General features: G+C 38.0%; 1 protein-coding gene across 2 annotated transcripts in view; it reads left to right on the top strand.

Moving 5' to 3' along the window:
• LOC135153067 (tripartite motif-containing protein 2-like) overlaps positions 1 to 13,874 on the top strand; it is a 52,666-nt gene extending 38,792 nt beyond the window's left edge. Inside the window, exons 1-2 of one of the 2 annotated variants that reach the window (XM_064095774.1) lie at positions 4,462 to 4,689; positions 10,818 to 13,874. In XM_064095774.1, coding sequence (XP_063951844.1) covers positions 10,828 to 12,666 — 1,839 coding nt within the window. In that variant the 5' untranslated portion in view covers positions 4,462 to 4,689; positions 10,818 to 10,827 and the 3' untranslated portion in view covers positions 12,667 to 13,874. Of the gene's footprint in view, positions 1 to 4,461; positions 4,690 to 10,817 lie in introns of those variants that run through there. The other variant, XM_064095775.1, reaches the window with a different exon arrangement.
• The last annotated feature ends 11,082 nt before the right edge of the window (positions 13,875 to 24,956 follow it).

The following is a 24,956-nucleotide window of genomic DNA, read 5'->3' as shown; positions in this document are numbered from 1 at the left end:
TAGGGGCTCTTCATCTATAACATTAAATGGCTCTATTACGCCCCCTGTAGGGACCCTTCCTACATTAAACTTTACCTTCACTCACTGGCATATAGGCGCGGGGGTCTTGGTTCCACACCCAAGAGGAGATAATTATAGGAGACAACGTATAATAATGAAATTAATGGAAACAATGAAATGTGTTATTTGCTGAATATAATGGAAAAATATATCACATAATTAGAATTTAATTTCAATAGGCACTTTTTTTACAGCTCGCTTTGCTCGCTGACGACTTGTTACAAACTTTCCCACATTGCTTTGTTTTGCCCCCTCAAAATATTTGGTTGATTACGTAACTGGGTTGACTAAATGTGTTGTGTAAAAGCTATATTCTGTACATACCCGCGATTTGATTAAAGATAGCGGCAATCTGCGATGTTTAAATGGCTTTGATATCAAGACCCCAACCGCATTGCACTCCCGTATATGAGTATGGAAGGGTTGGGCCATGGCCCCAAAAGTTTTACAACCAAGAGCAAAAAAAGGAGGAAAGAGAAGCAAAGGAAAAGTGAAGGATATGATTTTATTTACTGAATATAATGTCAAAAAATATCTCAAAGTTAGATTCTCATGAAAAGTTGATTTTTTTCTCGGTCGCTTCGCTCCCTCGGGACTTATATTAAGCAGCTTTTTAGCACATGCGCCATACTGTGCACCTTGTTTTTTGTACTCTTCACGCTACTGCCGCAAAGAATCCTGTTTACAGTGGGGGTACAGACCACAACAAAAAAGGAATGGAAAGAGAGAAGAATGAAATATATTATTCTCTGGAAATGATGTCAAAATCTATCACAAATTTGATTTTTGTATTAAAAATGTCAAAATTTTTGCTCGCTCACAACTTTTTTTTAAAAGATAAATTCTGCCCGACACGCAATATCAGGCCCTCTAAAATTCGTCGCCTCATTACACCATTACGCCTGTTCATACCATGATATGACCGGGAAAATTTTTGCTCTTGCCCCCCTGGCCACCGACCCCTGTTACGCCGCTGAATAAGAGCTGTCATGCTTTATTTTAAGCCCTTTCACACTGGTGGTGCGACTGCCTACAACCGTTGCAATTGTGTGCAACATATATTGTAACCAAATGATCGCAAACGATCGCGTGAGCAATTGTGAAAGCCCCTTTAACATGTTTAAACGTTGTTGTTGAAGCCGAAGATTCAGCAACGTCATCACACTGTGAGGAAATATTATGAAGAGGAGCGACAATAATTTTGTATTGTATTTTGTCTTGTTTTCTTTACATTTCCCCCATCCTATATTAGCCATATATTGATCGTGGACCAGTCGTGCGGTGACACTTAAGGCATCTAGCGATCGATCGTGCAACACCATGAAAAAAAAGTTGCAGGCGGTTTGCAAACTGTTCCGCATGTTCCGGGATCAAATGTGATAAGGTCATGTGTGATTACAATCTCTCAAACGTTAAAATAGCAAATTCTAATTTGCAAGGAGCAAATAGGCCTATTGCATGATTATAATATGCATACTGATCATGTTATGGTCAGTAGCGTAACTACGGGAGGGGGGGGGCACGTGCGCCCCCCTAATCGGCTGGCAAAAAAAGGGGGAAGGAGAAAAAGAGGGAGGAAGAAAGAGAAACGTAGTGGGGGAGAATATATGACTTCGTATTATATCATGTTATCGTATATTATATATATTACAAAAGAAATATTTTGTCATTACTTTATGACAAATAATTTGCTTAGCGCCTATGTTCATTACTCCTGATGCTCGAATTGTATGTTTAATGAGATAAAAAAAATATGTTCAAGGGGATTAAATGATAGTTAAAACATCCCGTTTTCAGGTCCATATACCCATTATATTTCTTCGCAATTCGAGTTTTTATTATTTTATGGAGTGACATATGTTTCTTCTAATGGGTAGGCCTTCTTAAATTGATTGCCTCCTTTTAAGGTCTGAATATAAAACATTTCCAGTCCGTACTTACGTTCGCACTAGTGAATTGGTGATATGTATCTGCTCTTCATGAATTCTTAAAAACAGTCCTTCAAATGCCTCTTTTTGGTCTGAACATAAAAAAAATTGAGGTTGCACTTCGCGATCGCATCATTTGGTTAGTGAAATACGTATGATCTTAATGAATTCCTTCAAACAAGCCTTAGAATGTTTCTGGACTGAATTTCAGAATTTTCGGCTCGCGCTTCGCGCTCGCGTTATTTGATTAGTGAGATACATATCCGCTTAATGTCACAGTCCTTAAAATGTCACTATTAGGTCAGTATACATGGTTATTAAGCGCTTCGCGTGCCCAAATTCTTTTGCTGGTGCCCCCTTGCAATGACCCATGGTACTCCACTGGTTATGGTTAATCATTTCTGGATAAAAGTATTAATCACTTTATGATTTTTTAAGGCATAGGCTAACATGACAAAGGTCATATTAAAAGTATTGAACTTTTATTCATGATTTTATATATGTGGATAAAAACACACAGGAAAGGGGAAAAAATCAAATATGTGCTGATATCTGAAAAAAATCATTACAAATTTCTTTAAGAGATTAATGTAACCCATGCCTGTGTATGGGATAAATGGTATTTCCTTCACTTTATATATTTCACTTTCTTGAAGCACTAACAAATATTTTTGGGGTGTGATATTTCATTGTGCTTCATTGTTTATAGCATAATTAATACAGAAATTAGTGACAAGTGAGACCTTGCCCTGCATCTCAGATTTTTCAAAAGTCTACTAATGTCGTTAGACAGAATAATGAAAAATATTTAATTTCTATTATATAAAACACAGCATATGATAAACATAAGAAAGGCAATCCCGGATTTCTCGCATAAGGCTTAACTTTTTGGTTATCCCATAACTGTCTAATTAAGTTTGAAATTTCATCGCAATACAATCACTCCGATCAATTATGGAAGCTTAAAAGTGCCACCCAGACTTCAGATAATCATCTCGTCATGTCTATAATCCTTGAAAAAGATGATGAGATGACAATATCTTGGATCTCGTCATGTCTACATCATGTGGGAGAGATGATCAGATGACAAGATCTTGGATCTCATCATATCTACATCCTGTGGGAGAGATGATGAGATGACATTTGGATCTCGTCATGTCTACATCCAGTGGAAGAGATGATCGGATGTCATGATCTCGTAACTCGTCATGTCTACATCGTTTAGAAGAGATTATGAGATGACGATCATGGATCCAAGATCTTGTCATCTGATCATCTCCACCACAGGATGTAGACATGACGAAATCCAAGATCTTGTCATCGGATCATCTCTCCACAGGATGTAGATATGATGAGATCCAAGATATTGCCATCTGTTACGATCTTATAAGCGAATCGTGCTTATAGTGTAACTCGCCGGGTAAGTTCGCGTAAAAGTGTTATATTGCAAATATAATGTACGAGCGCACAGTGAATGGGGGAGTTTATGCGAGAATATCGCTTCAATAAAATATTCACGCACAAACACTCTGTATGTTTTTTTTTCCAACTACTTACGTTTTTCTTTTGGGGTGGGGAGTTGTAGTCCGTTCTAGAAAAAAAAACCTACATTTTTCTCATCACAAAATAAAAGAGATTTAAGACATATAATAACCTGGTAAAAAACTGCATCATATTTTTCATTTAGAGCAAATCATAGGCGATCGTGTACGTGTGCATGCAGTGGATCCTATGCGTGCATCCGGTGCGTTGGTGTACAAACAAATGGTACCAAACAACACAGAGGCAGTGCGCGCACACACTGGACACATTTTCAATAAGCTAGGGAGCGAGTTACACTATAGCAAGAGTTTACAGTTTAAACTGTAACACCATCTCATCATTTCTCCCACAGGATGTAGAAATGTGCAAATATAAAATTATTAAAATATCTTATAAGACCATTAAGCAATCTAACTGTTAAATATTTAAGCATGTATCTCAATCCAACATTAAAGTGGGATACCCACATTAAATAACTGTATATAGGAAAACTAATGAATTTGTCAAATATTTAGTTTGCTTGCAAAATGGGTTAGGTCCACAATGATATTTTTTTTTAATATATAGAAATAAATTGAAGACAGGTGGATTTCTTTTATACCCAATTTCATGTTCACATGATAGGGTAGTACATCATGACAATTTAGTTTCTCAAAAGAATATTGCAATAAGTAAGAATAAAAAAACATGATTTTTCTCGGAATGTTCCAAAGTGGACCGAACCACAATATACACAATATACACCACCTATACACAATACAAATGGGAACTACATTAAACAGATGGAAGTTTCAGATTTAAAGCGTCTAATGATAACGGAAGTTGTACATAAAAGTGAGAACAAATAATCTTTTGCTAGTTTAATGGGCTCATGGGGTTATTTGATGTTGAGATTTGAACTTCTATTCTTGAATATCATCTAGAACTTTATGGATTCGACCATGGACCTTCATGATTAGACAATGTTGGAATAGTAATTCGGGATTGCCAAATGTCAATGACTTTTTTCTCGATTCTTGCAATTTATAAGTTCGAGCTGTATGCATTGAACAAGACATGAACTAGAGGTCCTCCGTGAAATTATTTGACTGAGAGAATTTCAATATTCCTTGAATTCCATCGAAGCCAGTGATTGACGTTATCTCTATCTCCACATCACGTAAGCAGTTCACAAATTTCTTTTTTTTTCAAAATTGAATTCGATCGATTATTTATATATTTTCTTTAATATAATCACTGAAACAAGTTCAAGACTTAAAATTGTGGGGTCTTGGACCATAATGTAGACCAGGCCCCGTAACCAAGATTTTTCAAGGTTGTGTGTGTGTGTGTGAGGGTGTGTGTGAGAGGGTGTGTGTGTGTGTGTGGGGGGGGGGGGTGTAAGTCAAGAAAAGATTTGATAATGTTATCATGGTCGCAATGAGTGTTCTACAGCAGAGGTATGGCTTTAATTGAAACGTTTATCGGAAAATTGCATTGAAACGGACATAATAAAGCTTTTTGACATGAAAATATCGGAGTAAAATCGCATGAATGAACACAACGTGAGAAAGAAACAACATATAGAACCGAAAAGGACAATAGACGCACAACGACGAACAGGGATTTTCTGAATTTGCAGTATCAAACACTGTCTTATTCAAATAATGGAAACGTGTATATTGATCCAAACGTATAACGCAAGTCAATGGCCATGAGTCGTGGTAGTATTTCCATTAAAAAACCCCAAAGAAATATTACATGATATATGTATCTCAATTAAAAAAATGAAAGAGAGCGCGAAGCGACAGCTGAATTTTTTTTTAAATTTAGACCGAAAAATGCTAGTCTATTTTGACCTTTGAAAAATTTTTACAAAAATTGAAGAAAGAATATATCATAATTCACCCATTTTCCTTTCATTTTCTCCATTTCCTTTGGTCGTGAAGCGTTTTTATTTCTTTTTTTTGGGAGGGTGGTGGGGGGGGGGGGGGGGTGGCGGCCCCATGTTCCTCATCTGTAGGCCTACGTCAATTTATTAGATATACCGAGTATAGGATATCTTCTTTATTTTTGCAACTCACTTGATGACTTATCGAACTTCTTTGCTTTCAAAGCACCCTGCATTTTAATACAAACGAATATAGTGAGCGAAAGTTTTTTTTTTCTATTCGAAGTTGTTAAACCATTATCAAAATACATAAAGATTGATAATCCTAAGTTATCAAACATTTACATTAATTTTCGATCACTACAGTGCATATAAAAATGTTACAATTGTGGAACAGATGCCAAAATTATGTTTCTAGTAATGCAGAAATTATTTTGATGCTCTAAAGCCTCCTCTATCAGATGAAACACATACACCCTGACACTCAAAAACAAAATATTTTCTTCCGCTTTTGGCTTGTGCACCAAAAAATGAATTAAATGAGTCCAATGAATGAATTGGTCTAAATTGAGTAAAATTAGGATGTCTTTAAATGTTGAAAATGATCAATAACTCTGATAAAAACTTGTTCTGTTGCATGTTTATTTCTTTACTTTCACCCGGGGATGACTTTAGTGGATTTATTGCTGTCGGTGATATTGGGTTAACCCGGATTAATGGATTATTTTCTATCACGTTTTCAAATATCTGATTTTTTGGCGGCCCCATGTTCCTCATCTGTAGGCCTACGTCAATTTATTAGATATACCGAGTATAGGATATCTTCTTTATTTTTGCAACTCACTTGATGACTTATCGAACTTCTTTGCTTTCAAAGCACCCTGCATTTTAATACAAACGAATATAGTGAGCGAAAGTTTTTTTTTTCTATTCGAAGTTGTTAAACCATTATCAAAATACATAAAGATTGATAATCCTAAGTTATCAAACATTTACATTAATTTTCGATCACTACAGTGCATATAAAAATGTTACAATTGTGGAACAGATGCCAAAATTATGTTTCTAGTAATGCAGAAATTATTTTGATGCTCTAAAGCCTCCTCTATCAGATGAAACACATACACCCTGACACTCAAAAACAAAATATTTTCTTCCGCTTTTGGCTTGTGCACCAAAAAATGAATTAAATGAGTCCAATGAATGAATTGGTCTAAATTGAGTAAAATTAGGATGTCTTTAAATGTTGAAAATGATCAATAACTCTGATAAAAACTTGTTCTGTTGCATGTTTATTTCTTTACTTTCACCCGGGGATGACTTTAGTGGATTTATTGCTGTCGGTGATATTGGGTTAACCCGGATTAATGGATTATTTTCTATCACGTTTTCAAATATCTGATTTTTTTTAAAGTATGAATGTATGCTTTTTTTTTTAATTTGACTTACGTGAATAGTGAATAAAAGAACCATTTGCTTCTTTTTGTATTTTGTCATTCGAATACGCAATACGATTTTCTTTTTTATATTTAAGTTCGCAATACGATTTTCTTACATAGTTTTACACGGCATTGCGAATTTTTGGTTCAATGTACATTCGTGGAGAAGAGTAAAATAAATTATATCAAATAATAAAAAAAAACTGCTCTCAGACCACTCTATCCGAGCTGGCATGTTCTATAAATTGCCGATTTCTCTCTTCATATTCAAAAAATCTTGCTCGGTTCCTGTACCCTCTCATATGTATAGGCCTATTTATGATGTAAATAGCATATTTCTCATACTCATACTATAAGGAGATGGTGCCCCTACCCCCTTTTGAATGTTTGATTTTTTATTTTATTGATTTTTATTCATTTATTATCATTATTATTATTATTATTATTATTGTTATTATTGTTATTATTGCTATTATTGTTATTATTTATTTATTTATTTTATTTCATCATTATTATTATAATTTTTTTTTGGGGGGTAACATATTCGTCATAATTCTAAGTTCAAATTCAATATCCGATCACTTGATTATATTTGAAAAGTGGTAAGTGCTAACAGACAGGGCCGTTGTGGAAAGCAGTTATAAAACTGACAATGCTATCCTGTATAAATAAAGCTACAAATAAATAATAAATAAGATTCTCTCTCGAAAACGTAATATATTCCAGCGCTCGGTAGCTATGCTCTCTTGCATTTAGATAATTCAAAATATTGATAATTTATTTTTGCGAACGATGTAATGGATCCCTGTATGAAACAAGAGATAAAAGAAAAAAAGATGTTTAAAGTCCGAACAAACAGAAAAGAGAAAAAAAACAATTTTTGCTCTCTACATATGAAATATTAGATCACTGAGAAAAGGTAAAGCGAAAATTGGGAACTTCGCGATTAGTTTCGGACTAAGTCAAGTAATAGTGACAAGTCACCCATTTGTAGTGATATTATTCATCATAAATTTTGATTTTTCTCCTATTTTTCTATCAAGTTATAGCAATTAACATAATAACATAGGGAATATATGTCCTAATCTGAGTAAGTTTTTTGAAAAAGCACGTCATCGCATTTGGCTAGTGCATAAGATCAACATTAGAGTATGGAACTACTCAATGATTAGAGGAAGAGTTGGAGTATACATATAATATGTATGAATTAAAATAAAAAAGTAATACACAATTATTAAGGAAGAACGTGATAAAGGAGGAACTAATAGGAAACCAAGCTGGTATAACATTAGTCCCTTACATCTCGTAATCTGTTAAAAATAGAAATACGCATCCGCCCCCTTGTGATCCCCATCATCATAAAGTTTAATTTGATAAATATAACACAATAAATGGCGATTTTTATCAAGCTAATTTAGATATGGCGCTTATTAACAGTCGTAATCGTTCATGAAGTAAATATTCTGAGCAAACAACTGTTAAACATGAGAAAAGAAAAAAATAGTGATGTGATTGATCGACGGTGCTAGTCCGATACCGCCTCAGACGTCAATTGCGAACTTTCGCAATCTCGAGGACGGAGACATTAGGGTCCCGTAACTCAATGGTTAACGATTAATCATACACTAGATTTTTAAGATTGATTGTACATTATAGTCAATAGAATCAAACGTAGAAAACTGTTCTACAATTTGTGTTAAGGCCCTATAGAGCTGCTTTTCGTGTGCAAAATTCTTTCATGCAACACCATGCATGCCTTTCCAAGATGTGAGATTAAATCCCACTTTCATGCATGTACGATTGGTTATCAGCGTATGCCCGCCTGAGCCTGCGGAGGGCTTCTACTCTGACAGCTGGCTGGAGATATGCGAAACGCTAGGCATACATGGTAGATTATGAGTGATTTTCAAACAAATCGAGTACAGTCATATTGGGTGAGGAAAAACTTACTGAATTAAGGCTTAGATATAGATCATTACAGTCCATCGAATCGATATTGCATCTAATGTTGATTATTGGCAATGATTGGTGGATCACTGTATGGCAATAATGGGTCAGACCACCTCTCCAGCCGAAACCATTTCGCATGCGTTGATATGTGCAATATAGGCCTATCCGTCTGAAAATCATCCGAATTTGCGGGTTTTTTTTCTTTTGCTCTCTCCTACACAAACGATAAGTAATCTAGCACACAATAGGTGGTTTCAGACCGCCTCGAAGTTCGCCAGTTCCAGGTATTCTCTGATCGGGAAATTTACCCCGATCAGAAAATACCAGGTATTTTGGCGGTGTGAAAGCAAACTACGCGTAATATCCCCGAAAGAAAATACCCGATAAATAGTAGGTACTTGGCGAAATTACGAGAACTTTCGCGGGGATTTTTCCAAGGTCGTGGGTATTTTGGCGGTCTGAAAGCAAATTACGGGAACTTTTAGCCCAGCGTGTCGTTGGGTGCGGCGCCGTGCATGGGTTGCTGCTGGGCTAGTGATTTTGAATTTCGCGCCTTGCTGCTTATCAGACCATACTACGCATGCTCGTAACTTCAGGAACTTATCCCGAAGGGTATGTTTCAGGGCGGTGTGAATGCAGGAATAATTAATGGGTATTTTTCAGCCTAAAAAAGTTCTCGTAATTTAACGGGGATTCTTGTGATCGAGGCGTTTGAAACCACCTATTGTGATGGGCATTATTTTTTCTTTCCCCGAAATGGGGGATTAGATTCAAATTCCCGCGGGAACCACTTAGTGGTTTCAGACCGCCTCGAAGTTCGTCAGTTCCAGGTATTCTCTGATCGGGAAATTTACCCCGATCAGAAAATACCAGGTATTTTGGTAATGTGAAAGCAAACTACGCGTAATTTCCCCGAAAGAAAATACCCGCTAAATAGTAGGTACTTGGCGAAATTACGAGAACTTTCGCGGGGATTTTTCCAAGGTCGTAGGTATTTTGGCGATGTGAAAGCAAATTACGGGAGCTTTTAGCCCAGCGTGTCGTTGGGTGCAGCGCCGTGGGTGGCTGCTGGGCTAGTGATTTTGAATCTCGCGCCTTGCCTGCTTATCAGACCATACTGCGCATGCTCGTAACTTCAGGAACTTATCCTGGAGGGTATGTTTCAGGGCGGTGTGAATGCAGGAATAATTAACGGGTATTTTTCAGCCTATAAAAGTTCTCGTAATTTAACGGGGATTCTTGTGATCGAGGCGGTTTGAAACCATTGACGAGTGGATACCAGGCGCAGTGGGGCTCCCTTAACAAGTATTTGAAATTTGACAGACAAGACGTAGCTTTCCTAACGAAAAATATCACTTTTTTCAGTATTTTTAACATAATAGTGGATTGTTTTCGCAGTTTCAGGATGCACTTCCAATTAAATTAGATCATTTTGAGATATTCATGAGTTGAACCTAAGTGTTTTTCTGCACTGGTGCACAGTACCCCTTTTTCTCACACAGGAGAAGAAAATTAAAACGAAATCACCTAACAATTTCATGATGAAATCAATAATTCATTTAAGAAATTTTTGATTGTCTTGCTCACTCGCTTCGCTTACTCGGTATTCTAAAAAAAAAACCAGCTCATCATAAAGTACAGCCTCTCGTTCCAATATTTTGGTTTTATAACTAGGCCATTACTTCTCATAATGGAGGCATAAAACATATACGCACAATACACACCCTTACCCCATGGACACCCCTCTCCTTCTCTTTCACACACGTACACACACACATCCCTATAAACCCTTACCCATCCCTATTACACCCCAAAACCCACACCCCACCCTGTCCAACACACCCACTGCACACACACCCGCCCCACCTGCACATACACACCATGGTGAGAGTACCATGACAGGGGCATGATACAAGGACCCCTAGCATTGCTTTTCTTAGAAAATCCACACTATCACCACAAATGACCGAAATATCACACGATATAGTTTATTGGTTTTATTTATGCCCTTTCTTTTATATTTTGTAGAGTTTCTGCCATGGCTAACGCCCTAGAAGATACCATTGCTCAGAGTCTGGAGTGTTCTATATGTTTCTCTACCTACACTGATCCAAAGATCCTGTCTTGTTCTCACACCTACTGCAAAGCCTGCATAGACAAGCTCTTGAAATACCATGAAAATAAACAGAGGATACGGTGCCCTGTCTGCAGAGCTGAAACCAACGTCCCAAACCAAAATGCCAGCAAGCTACCAACAAATCTAGCTTTAAGGAATCTTATTGAGGACATGAAGAAACAACACCAGCTTTGCACGAATTGTAAATCCGATGATAATCCCCATGCTGAGGTCTACTGCCAAGACTGTGGCAAGTACCTCTGTACCTCTTGTCACAACAAACATACTCAGTGCAAAGACTTTAAAAGACATGAAGTCATAGCCATGAATGAGATCTCATCAGGGAAGGTATCAGTGCGTAAATTCAAAAAATGCAAGAAACACCCAAAGGAAGATGAGGAGTGCTTCTGTTCAAGCTGTAGAAAATTTGTATGCTTCAGGTGCGTTGTTGCAGATCATGCGGGGGAAAGACGTCATCAGATCATCAGGCCAGATGCTTACGAGCACAGCCATGTAGAGCGTATGAACGACCTGGAGTCTAAAGTTGACCACAAGAGTTCTTGCTTACAGAAGTATGTTAATTTCATTGATGGTGAGAAGGTACGTGTGAGGAAAGCTAAGAAGCAGTGTGTAGACAAAATCACTGAAGCATATGACGCCTTAGTCTTGCAGTTGACAGAGAATAAAAACAATCTAATTGATGAAGTCAATGGTAGGGCTAAATGTGTAGATAAAGATCTGGACAAAATGAAAAAATCTGTATTAGAGAACATCATTGACTTGACCACCATAGCTGGCATGGCCATGAATAGAAAAAAGGTGCCATTTGATATCGATTCTTTGGCTGTACACGAAACTTTATGTGAAGACTTAAGAGAGGTCCTCAATGAGGAAGATCCTGACTACGAGAAGCCGAGAAAATCAAGCAAAGAGGTCAAAAGTGTCAGCTTTGAGAGGAACGTTGAAAATGACAAGCTAGAACTGGGTAAGATTGTTAATGTTCCTGGAGTTCACATTGTTTTGCCCAGAAACAATAGTATGAATACAATGGTTTGTACACCAGACGGGAGAATGGCAGTGGGAAGTTCGGCGGGCGGCACGGATATCATCTCTGCCGATGGTCAACTCCAGAAGACAGTTCTCAAAGATGTAATTAACATTAGTGGATTAGAATTCCTTTCTGATGGTAGATGTGTTGTACTCGATGATTTAAACACCATCACATTGTACACACCAGAGTACAAAAAGATGAATTTAGCATTCAATACTATTGGTGTTGATGAAGGTGAAATCGCTGACCTTACCGTTGACAGTGATGATCGGATCTATGTAAGCTACAGAAAAGCCAAGAAGATCCATGTGTTTTCATCAGAGGGGATTTTAGAAGCAAATATACCATGCCATGGATATGAACCTCATCAAATCAGAAGTTACAATGATTCACTAATCATTTCATCATATTTCTTCTGCAGAGTGGGATTAATAACTGATAAACAATGTGTTGTGAAACATACATTAAAGTCATCTCTTGAAGGACTGTACCCTGCTGTATCTCAGCGGAATACAATCCTGATCGCCAAAGTGAATCACGATAAGGGTTTGGTAAGCATTGGTGAGTACACCAACGGGCTGAAGCGTATTGAGAACCTCGTTGATAATTGTAATATCGAGAAGCCTGAGAGAGATTGGTATTGTCTCCAGCAATATCTGTCTGGAGAGATCGCTTTCTGCACCCCTGATAAATTATATATATTCTACTGAAAATGATGGATCACGCATATATTATGTTCTTTCGTGCGCGAGATGATTTTTTTTTTCTGGCAGAAAAGAACAAAAGCGTATCTGATTAGTTCTTGTTTTCGTTTTTACAAACGCATTTTGTTACTTCTAAAAATGCAACAAACAAACTTCGGCTTCACTATGGTATCTTGTATTTATAATTTGGTCGGCATGTTTACCCATCCAGTTGTTCAATTTTTCAATGTAAGTTCGTAATCTCATGTGGTATTTAAATATTTTTCTGTCCTATTGCACTGAAAGATACAACCTATGCTCATATAGTCCTTTAATTTGGATTAAATTAAAGCTTGAAAATATTCTATATAAGAAGAGGAACTCTTCTGTTCGATAAGTAGTATTGATATGGTAATGATCCACATGAATGCTTAGTATTCCTTTCATTATTTAATGTTGAAATAAAGTGTGTAATGTTTATCTTGTAAAATCGTGATCATGTTTGACCTTAATGTAAATAGATATGCTTCTCATAACGGTTTTAAATCAAATCCTTTTGAGTAAATACATCTAAGAACTAAGTGAAAGTGTCCTGCATATAGGACGATTAACGTGATAGTATTTTGTGTGTTTCAACTTCGGTTATTATTGTAGTAAAGTAATACATTTTCATTTCTCCTTTTAATAAATAACATTCATTAATTCCATTATACATTAGTTGTTTATAATCTGGATAGTGGGTTAAACTGAAATCAGTTGAAATTGAGTTAAATGGACAAACACTATATTAATTCTATAAGCTAAGTCATGTTCTTAAAATGTATTAATGTACATAATATTGATGTTCATATTTTCCATGGCTACTTAACTATATATGGAAATAAAGGAAACACAAGCGATGGGCTTTGTGAAAATACTCGGACACTTACCCCTTTGAAGTATGTTTTTGGCTATTAACCCTATCTAGGCCGGACTATTTTGGGAGTTCATATAGCCGGGGAGGCTTCACTGGCAATAGGCAGGGTGATAATACATGTATATAACATATTGATTGAACGGGTACAATTAATAAGTTACAATGCATAAGACTTATCACATAAAATAAAAGAAAGCAGAATGTTAAGATATACTTGACTAAATGGAATGGAGTACAGTATGCGGAAAGAGGCAAGCATGTTCAATGGAAAAGAAAGGTGACTGTGTAAATTAAAGAGAGATGGAGAGAGGGGTCAGATAGTAGGAAAATACAAAAGAGAAACCATCAATTTGTGAAGGAGATATACACATTCATAATACAAGTCATGTAAGCTTCGCCACAACAAAAAGAGTGCTTGTAACGTATTATATAATTATTCATATAATAGAATCTTGTTATGAGAGATGTTTCCATAAAGTTAACAAGTGCAATTATGATATTTTAAAATATGACATACTAATAAATGGTAAAACTGTGATGTAACATTATGAGTTAGCCTTGTCTGTTCAAGTTGCTTATCCTGGTTGACATTTCGAAGCTATACTTAATAATAGCACAGATAATATTGTTTTTTTTTTGCAATTTCTGTATTTGTTTTTTGTGTTTTGGACCCTAAATTGTTAGGGAGATCACAAACAGCATAAAATAAATACATTTAGAACAGAAAAGCTAAAAATAATCATACATTTATAATTGTGGGTTGAAAACACAATTTACATTGACTTTGTACACGAAAACACATTTTGGAACCACATACCCGGGTGACGCAAAATTGGTCTTAAAAGTTGCGCAAGACTTGAAAGTAGAAAGTCGGCGAGCAGCGTGGTCAAAAAAAAAATTGCGCGGGGAAAATATTGCGCGAATCGGTGGGGGGGGGGGGGGGAGGCCTCCCACCGGCCTGGACGCTCTGTTCCTGGAAAGCCGTGTGCGGCGCTCTTCACATCTTAAGCTTTTTCGGAACATTTCATATACTTTCGTTACCAGAATCTTTATCGTCACTAAATAACGCTCGTTTTTTATGTTGGCATTTTTCATTTTTTGGGGGAAATACATGGATACAACACTTAATGGTTTAACTTACATATCCCTGACTTGGAATTTAAAAAGTTGAAACTGAGTACAAAGAAAATACGTTTTTTTATTATATGTCACGTGATTGATGACGTTTTTTGACCCCTGTACCATAATACGTTCGGGGGGAGCCACTTCCTTTCAAAGATGCACAACATGATTGTCCAAGAAAACTCGTAAAGCCGGTTTAAGTTTCATCGTCGGGCGATATCTGTGCGTACAAAAGAATGGGTATCAATAGCAACTAATTTATTATTCTTTATTTCAAATGAATACTCAGGCGTTGTTGTTTTTAGTAGGTTTTCTCATAGTCGTAAACAACGTCCCCCGGATACAGAGGTTTTGTTGCTCTCGGGTACTTTCCGATTTGAGAATTATCTTGTTCGTTTTGATAATCGCGTACACGTTTTTATTCGGAAAAGAAAACGCAGTTAGTGGAGAGATCAGTGAGTGCATCACATCCGGTATGCGCACACTGCATATCGCATATGTGGGTCATCATTGACATTGTTCGCCAACTTCGCCGTGTTATTCAGGGTGATGGGTAAGTGAAACGTATGGTCGTGTGACCTTACTTCGCGCGTGACCATATTTCGTGGACGGTCGTATATCTCAGAAAGTACTTAATATAGTTAAAATCTGATATCACTACCAGAAAAAGCGGTCAAAAATTATCCTGTAGTGAAAGTTTCTAGTAGATAAGATTGGAATTTGTTTAAGCTAGGGCTAGGCGATTGGGCAGACGCGCGCACCTGCCTCGGCCGATCCTCGCCCATGCGCCCACCACTTACTTAACACTTAGCAGGTAGGGTAGGACTTCGGACACATCCACACATAAACATCTCCAACTAAAGTGAGTACACTAACTACCCCAACTTTCACTTCCAATCTAAAAAAACACAAGGTGAGAGGATGTATTCCCAGGGCCGTAGCCAGAAGCATTTTGTTGGGGGGGGGGGGGGGGTGTACCAGCTAAATTTGCCAACTAAATTTGGCGTGACAGCGCCAACGTGAGCACAGGGGGAGTCTGATGGGGGATGTGCCCCCCTACAATAATCACATGCTAAACGATTTTGAATTTTTAGAATTGAATTAGTGGCATTTGGTGAATACTTTAAGGTAAATTATACAAAAATATTTGCACTGTAAAAATAAACATTTTGGATAAAAATAGAAAGGCTAGTGTGTCGTAGTTGCTAACTTGCAGTGTAATGATATAACCTATGCATTAATAATATCAAAATCAAAGATTTGTTAATTTTTAATTGACCTTCTGTCCCGGGGGGCCACTTCCATTGACGAGTGGATACTATGCGCGACCATGGGGTCTCGAAAAGCGCCCTAAACACGTATTTTCCATATTCGGAAAAAGCACCCCTTAACAAGTATTGGCGTGTGAAACCCTACCCTTAACAAGTATTGGAAACAAAACGATACTCTTGGCAAGTAATCCCTGAAATGAACCCCTAAACAAGTACAGCTATATTTTATTGTTATGTCACGGGTCCGTCAGTCGTCGGTTTTACCTTTACACACCATGCATTCCATTTGGTTCAGTACGGCCCCACCTTCTACGCCTCGCGCAAATCGGACTCTAAACACGTAGTGTTGGGGCAAAAAGGACACCCTTTATAAAACATTTTAATTTTGTTTTATCATCCCCGCAAATTTGACCCTAAACACGTAGCTTTCCTAGCAAAATAGATACCCTTTTTTCATTAGTTGTGTGTTTTTGACACCCTTATCACGTTACGTACGTAACGTGCCCTATCTTGAAAAAGACATCCTTTTTACGTGTTTTTTGGGTCGCGCATGGTATCCACTCGTCAATGTAAGTGGCCCCCCCCCCCGGGCCTTCTGTGCAAGATGTCTCAACTAAAATTTCAAGAGTGCTACTACAACATGTATCTCTTTCAGTCATTGAAAATGTTACATAAATTATTGAAGTTACCTTTATCTTGTATGTTATTCTATATCATATTTAACGTCTTGGTTTTGATGACCAAGTTGTTAGCAAGCGATTTAAGTCGGCAGTATCTGTAAGGTCCTTTTCACAGTTCATGAGTAGCAGGTTGTCCAGTCGCCAATCTCCCATGGTTGATCTAAAAAAGTTCTTAATAAACTTCATATGACTGAAGGTGCGTTCATCCTTTGCAACACTTATTGGTGCTGTCATGAGAAGCTTGTAAGCATTCCAAGTGAGAGGAAGAATAGACTTCTTGTCAAATGCCAAAGTGGCTGCGTCAGCAACACTTTGCAGATCTCAGTGCCACTGCCATGTCATGGAAGCATTCTAGTTCCACTTTTAATGCCTCGTGATCTACTTCTTTTGGAAAGAGTTTACAAAAGTCAACAACATCTGCCATAGTTGGAGTTGCTGGCGTTGGAGGCAAGAGCAAACGTGACATTGGCTTCACTTTGTCAAGTGTTGGCTGCATTTTCTCCTTGAATTGCAGTATCAGTGTATCCAATACGCTCTTGAACTCTTTCATGTAGAATGCATGGAGTGATAATGCTGCTGCAGTGTGAGGAGCGTCATCAAGCCTTGCTGGTGGGCGTCTAATGCGATGGTGCCTCTGGTAGTCCTGCTCTGGATCAATGTCCAATTTTCTGGCATAGGTGCATGCAGCCTGAATTTGAGCATCCATGGCATTGGTGTCACCATTCAAGCGCTCAAGTGACGTGACAGCTGATTCTGTTAGCTCCAGAGCATCTATGATATTTAAATCTTCCTTCTGGAGTGATTCAGCGAGATTGCTTGTTTTCATCATCACGTTCTTCATAAACATCAGCGATATGATGAAATCTAAAGTCTTCATCTTCTTTAGTATACCTGAAGCTTGCGCACCCAACTGCCTGTCGGTAGGGGTTGCAGAAGTTGTGATTTCTTCCAAAGCTTTTAGAATGGCTTCATATGACAACCATACTGCTCTGATTGATTCTGCCCTTGCTGCCCACCGTGTTTGTGACAGGTTCCGGAGCTTTAGGGCATTGGCAACATCTTCCATGCACTTACTCAGGACATCATGTCGCTTTGTGCTACTGGAGAAGAACACGTACAACTCTTGTACATCACTTTGCTGACTGGTAGAGCGTATAGTGTTCTGCCACTTTAATAGGCCCACTTTATAATTTGCCAACTATACTTTGGCTTTAATTATTCAACTTAAACCTTGGAAATTCATCCCATCCCATATTTCTTTACCTAGTCTTGCCTCTAATTTTACAAAACTAATGTGTTTGTTAAATCGATAATAATTTTGGTATAATTTGCAAACTCACAAGCTTGTTTATATTGGGGGAGGACCGGGGGCTTACTTTGTGTGTTATTATATCTCCATCTGTTTTTTCCTTTGTATTTTGCTGACTAGTAGGGCTCTAAGCCTGGCTACATGGACTTGGATTTGCCAACTGGTTGTCTTTACTCTATAAGTCGTAACCTTCTTCGGAGTTAGTACCCCTATTTTTCTTTCCTTTTTTTTTTCTTTTTTTCTTTCTTTCTTTCTTTCTTTCTTTCGTGAGGTAGTTGTGTTTTTTTCGAGCTCCGGTTTTTCTGGTTTTTCACTGATTTATATGACCATTTGGTCCTTGATTTTTGTACCATTACAATTGTGTTGGGTTATAGATTGATATAGTCTCGATCCTCCTTCGTCAGGTTTACCAATTTTAGTGTTTTTTAAACACATTTTCTGTTATTTTTTGTAAGGTTTCTAGACTGGTTCGTACATGGCCAGTCAAGCAAACCAACGTAGTGTACAGGGCCAGCGTACCACAAGTGCAGCTGGCCCTTTGTTAAACAATGTAGGACATTTTAAAAATGTCACCCGTCACAATGGTGTAAGCTTTCAAGCTATTGAAAATGTAACGATACAATCTTATATCAATGTCTTTACTACAACTATACCCGCTAATGACGTAATATCTGCCTCTCGCATCTCTAATGGTCGCATAGCTGTGTATCTAAAATCAAAAGAAGCTGTTATCAATGCTGTACAAAAAGGCCTTGAGTATGAGGGGGCCTTTCTTGAACTAACCCCCCTTGTACGGCCCACTACTCGAGTCATTTTATCTAATGTATACCCAGAACTACCGAATTCTGTCTTGACTGAAAATCTAGCACCTTTTTGCAAAGTTGTGTCCGACTGCAAACCAATACCTCTAGGATTTAAAGACAAACGTCTAAACCATATTATGAGTTTTAGAAGGCACGTTCAAGTGTTAGTGAAACCTAACACAACACTTCCAGATAACATTAATTTCGTGTTTTCAGGTATGAACTATCGTGTTTTTATTTCAACTGAGTCAGTCAGATGTTTTAACTGTGGTGAATTTGGTCATATTTCCCGCAATTGTAAGAAACCTCAAACAAGCACAAATACTAATCAGTCAAAGACAAACGCTGCCCCAGTTTCAAATGACACGAGAGTGCGCCAGCGCGGATCCTCCCCGCCCCTCACTACGGTTTCGGACCCCATGCCACCATCACCTCCCCCCTTGGCGGCAACTACAATGCCCCCACCTGTACCCACCTCCTCTGATTTCCCTAGTTTACCACCTCGTGATTGTGGGCCCCTTTCTACCTCAGCCACCCCCTCGCGCATCAGGAAGCCTCAATCCTCCCCACTGCACATACCTCTGACATCACCTGCTCAGCCGTCCAGCAATTCAACTACCACGCCCATAGTCGTGTCCTCCAAGTCCCCTCCCCCCAAATCTATTTCTGCGTGCCCTTCGCCTGTGTGGAAAACTCCCCCATCACCTGTCCGAACTTTCTCTGAAGTTGTTTCAAAACGTAAGCAACTAACACCCGAATCAAACGAAAACAATACTACTCTTACTACACTGAAGGCCCCCTCTCCTCTTCGGAAAGTGGCCAGGAAAGCTCCCTCCTCCCAAACCGAAACCGTAGACTCTCCAACCTTAACGCAAGTCCTTGACTCCCAAACCCCCAATATCCCTCCTACCCCATCCTCCACAGTTGGAGATTCATCTACCGACACTGACTCCATGACTTGGGAAGATGCCCAAACGGATGAAGATGTCCCGAAGGAAGATGCACTCCCATTGACTCAAGGCCCCCTCTCCCAAGGCCAAATTGTGAAATTTCTGTCAAACGTAAAAGGGCGGAAAAAGCCTGCCCAGATTGCACGGAAATATACATCAAATATTCCAGGGCTAGTTAAACAATTAAAGCCCCTGAAAAACAGCCCCCTAGTAAAACGTAACATGCAGCAGAGGATATACAAATTGATCAGCACTCTGGAGAGCTAATTCCTTTTTACCTTCTCTCCATTCATTACGTACGCTCAAGTTGCTATAGCCATAATGGCACTGTCAATGCTGACCCTCAACACCGGAGGATGCTCCTCCCAAACTCAAAATGCCTCCTTCCGAGTTTATGTTGAGCAAATTGCATGCAACCCGCTCGTTGTATTTTTACAGGAAACTTACCACCTTAAAGATAGCAATCCTTGCTGGAGCAACTGGTCGCATAAACCTTTTTGCTCACCCGGTATTACTCGAGGGTCAGGAGTGACAACTTTGGTTAATAATTCTCAAGTCGATATTTTATCTAATTGTATTGTTTTTGATGGCTATATATTGTATAACAAGCTCTCCCATAATAACTGTATTTATCATGTATACAACACACTCATTCCTCAATCTGATGAAATGGCAATTAAAGCTATTAATGCCCTTAATTGTCATATATCCACCTGTTGCGAAGATAATATTGTGATTGTGGGTGATTTTAATTGCACTGAAAATCCTGCGATTGATCGTTTGTGCACGCTCACAGAACGCAGACCTAAACTTGTTACGGCTTTGCAAAATGTTCTGAATAAATCTTCTCTTTGTGATGCATGGCGTTTTCTAAATCCAAATGAAAAGAAATTCACCTGGCAACGGCACAATCCAGCCAGTGCACAGGGCTTTTCAAAGTCTAGATTAGATCGATTTTATGTACCATCGTGTCTAGTTTCTTCTATTCATAAGTGTGAAATTATACCTTGTTCCTTATCTGACCACTCTGCAGTTTCTCTAACCTTGAAATTTCCAATACGAGCTAAAGGAAAAAGTGCATATTGGATTTTTAATAACACTCTTTTGGAAGACGAAAGTTACATTGATATTATTCGTCTTTTTTGGTCAGATTGGCAAAAAGAAAAAAATGACTTCCCGAATCTTGCATCTTGGTGGGATTTCGGCAAGGTTCATATAAAATCAATTACTCAAATGTATAGCAAAAAAATAGTACAAAGGAAAAGGCAAGCTCTAATAGAAATTAACAAAGAGATTGATAAACTTCAGAGCGCAAAAGAATCTAGCCAACAAGATAAATATACTCTCGACGAGCATAGAAATGCATTAAACTCGTTACTGAAAAATGAAGCACGCGGAGCTCTTGTGAGGTCTCGCTTTAAATACACAAATGAAACAGACTCATGCTCCAATTTTTTCTTCAACTTAGAAAAAAAGAATTCCTTATCAAAAAGTATATCCCGCATTCGGCTCGCTTCGGGACGTATTTCGGAGAACCCTTCTGAGATAAAAAATCATGTTCGGGAATTTTATGAATCTCTTTACACTCGAAAGCCAACTGACAAGAGCGCCATCAATAGTTTACTTGTAAATATCAAGACGCTTGATCCGTCCTTATCAAAGGACCTTGAGAATCCAATATCTGTAGAAGAACTTGATAATGCTGTCAAGCAGCTAGGCAAAAATAAGTCTCCTGGTATCGATGGACTTACCTCTGAATTTTATCATGTCTTTTGGCCCATGCTCAAAGATGATTTTCTCGAAGTTCTTACCTCCTCTCTTGAATCTGGATTTTTACCATACTCTTTTAGGAGGGCGGTCATTACTTTACTCCCCAAAAAAGGAGACCTCGCTGATATTTCAAATTGGCGTCCCGTCTCCCTCCTCAACACAGACTATAAAATTTTTGCTAGGCTGCTTGCCAGTAGGCTAAAATCATGCATTGACCATGTTATTGGAAGAGACCAAAGTTATTGTATCCCCGGTCGTTCTATTTATGACAACATTAATCTCATTAGAGATATTTTGTTCTATGCAAACACTGATAATATTTCTTTGGCTGTATTGAACTTGGACCAGAAAAAGGCATTTGATAATGTAGATCATGTTTATTTATTCAATGTTATGAAACGCATGGGCTTTGGAAGTCATTTTATATCTTATATACAAATTCTGTATGAAGGGGCTGAAAGCCTTATTAAAGTGTGTGGATCCCTGACAGCTCCCTTCCCCTTTGAGAAAGGAATACGACAGGGATGCCCTCTATCAGGGTTGCTATATACTCTCGCCATTGAGCCTCTCCTGAACTCACTAAGAGAGAACGTGTCAAATCATGCATTAAATATCCCTGCTATTAACAAACGTTGTGTAGTATCTGCATATGCAGACGATGTATCGATATTTGTTACAGCCGATGCTGGCTTTGAATTAGTTGAACAAACTTACAATATGTTTAGTCTGGCCTCTGCTGCATGTTTAAATACAAAAAAATCACAAGGCCTTTGGGTCGGCCGTTGGAAAGGGCGGAATGATAAACCCCTCAACTTTTCTTGGAATAGTGAAGGTCTCCCTTTTTTAGGAGTTCATTTAGGGAACACCTTTAATTATTCTAAACAAAACTGGATTAAATGTAAAGAAAGACTTAATAAGACTTTCATTTCGTGGTCTCGTTTATCGAACTCACTCTCATTTAAAGGCAAGGTATTGATTGCAAACCAGCTCGCTGCATCAAAAATATTTCATGTTCTTGCAGTTCTTTCTCCTCCTGAAAATGTATTAAACGAACTTCAGAATTTAATTGTGAATTTTATCTGGTCAAATAAGCGGCACTGGTTAAAGAAAGAAGTGTTGTATGAAAAACCTGACGAAGGAGGGCTGGGGCTAGCTTGTCTCCAAGCTCGTGTTCTAACTTACAGATTTTCGATTATTCAACGGTTTCTTTCGTTAAATTCTCATCCAGTAAATGACTTTATGGCTCATTTTCTGAGACAGTATTGTAAATTAGGATTTGATTACCATTTGTTCTTTACAAGAATTGATCCTAAGTTTTACACAAGTCTTCCAGTTTACTATAGTGAAGTTCTGCGAGCTTGGTTGACATCTGGAGCTCGAATTGTGACACAATCCCTCTCTTTCAGCCATGCAATTAACATGCCCTTAAGTAGTTTTCATATTATTGATGCAATTGATGTTGATAATTTTTTTCCGACGCGCCTGATGGCATGCGGAGTGAAACTAGTTCGCCATTTGATAAACCACTCAACCGGTCTTTGGATTGAGAGTAGCTGTCTCCAAAAGAACTTTCCAAGAGGACTTCGACAACCATCATCGCGTCTCATCGAACGTGAAACATTACTCATTCGAACTGCACTCTCTAAAGTTTTCCCTACATATTTTAATGACTCAGGCTGTCAACACGAATACTCTGATTTATTGTCTGTTCCAGTAACTCCGATCAACTTCACTCTGGCTTCTTCCGAAAATGGACTTACTGCTTCTTCTAAAGCCATCTACACAATCTACAGGAAAGAACTAGATAACACGACAATCTCATCAAGCTCACATTGGCATGATACTGGATTTCTCGATCCATCTACAAAAGTGAACTGGCTATCTATCTATCAACTACCAACACCTAAAAAAGAGGCTGATATTCAATACAAACTCCTTCACAATATTTTACCGTCGCTCACTGTACTCCATCATCTTAATACAGACATTTCTTCTTTTTGCGGATGGTGCGGAGAAGCAGGAACCATTCAACATCTGTTCATCGAATGTAAAGGAATTCAACCCCCTCTCAATCTTCTTCATAGACTGTTGAACAATCTCCTCCCCTCTCTCAAACTTAATTTTGACCTGTACTGGGCACTCATTCCGCATGCCAGAGGGCGTGACAGAAAGATTATCCGCCTTGCTAATTTCCTTATTATTAGTTTAAAAAGTACAATTTATTTTATGTACCGTACCTCAAATTTCACCGATCCACTTATAATTTGGTTACATCGTCTCAAAAACAGAATACTCTATGAATTTACTTATTACAAATTATGTTCTAATATTGATGCTTTTTCACGTAAATGGTGTATGAATAGATTATTTTTTACAATTAACGAGGGCAGCATTGCATGGCTCATTTAAACATTTGATTTTATAACTCTGTGCTTGTAATCAACCTGATCTCATTTGAATGTTTATGTCAAACTATTCTTTTATTATATACCTGACTTTTGTGATTATAATTTGTAAATAAAGTTTTCATTTGAAAAGTCAAAAAAGTCTTTCTTTCTTTCTTTCTTTCTTTCTTTCTTTCTTTCTTTCTTTCTTTCTTTCTTTCTTTCTTTCTTTCTTTCTTTCTTTCTTTCTTTCTTTCTTTCTTTCTTTCTCTCCCCCTCTCTCCTTTCTTTTTTCTCTTCCTTTATTTCCCTCTTTCTTTTTCTCACCTATCCTCCATTTTGCCAACTGGTACATGATTTTGCCGACTGCCATGAATCATACCCCCCATACCCCCCCCCCCCTCTAGCTACGGCCCTGTGTATTCCCTGTATGGGCAATGCATCCTCTCACCACCCAAATTTTTGATCAACAACTGTCCTTTTCCAGCCAAACGTTCTCTGCTCTTTAATTAATGATTAATATGGGCAGTGAAACCTGATCTTATCCTCAGCATCCTAACATAGCTTCAAACCACTACGCCCGGGGGCCCACTTCGCATCATTTGGTTAGTGAAATGCGTATGATCTTAATGAATTCCTTCAAACAAGCCTTAGAATGTTTTCTGGACTGAATTTCAAAATTTTTGGCTCGCGCTTCGCGCTCGCGTTATTTGATTAGTGAGATACATATCCGCTTAATGTCACAGTCCTTAAAATGTCACTATAAGGTCAGTATACCTGGTTATTAAGCGCTTCGCGTGCCCAAATTCTTTTGCTGGTGCCCCCTTGCAATGACCCATGGTACTCCACTGGTTATGGTTAATAATTTCTGGATAAAAGTATTAATCACTTTATGATTTTTTAAGGCATAGGCTAACATGACAAAGGTCATATTAAAAGTATTGAACTTTTATTCATGATTTTATATATGTGGATAAAAACACACAGGAAAGGGGAAAAAAGTCAAATATGTGCAGGTATCTGAAAAAAATCATTACAAATTTCTTTAGGATATTAATGTAACCCATGTCAGTGTATGGGATAAATGGTATTTCCTTCACTTTATATATTTC

The sequence above is a fragment of the Lytechinus pictus genome, chromosome 2 (assembly GCF_037042905.1).
Source record: "Lytechinus pictus isolate F3 Inbred chromosome 2, Lp3.0, whole genome shotgun sequence".
Taxonomy (NCBI): domain Eukaryota; kingdom Metazoa; phylum Echinodermata; class Echinoidea; order Temnopleuroida; family Toxopneustidae; genus Lytechinus; species Lytechinus pictus.
The sequence above is the reverse complement of the archived record's forward strand: the minus strand, read 5'-3'. Positions and strand labels throughout refer to the sequence as shown.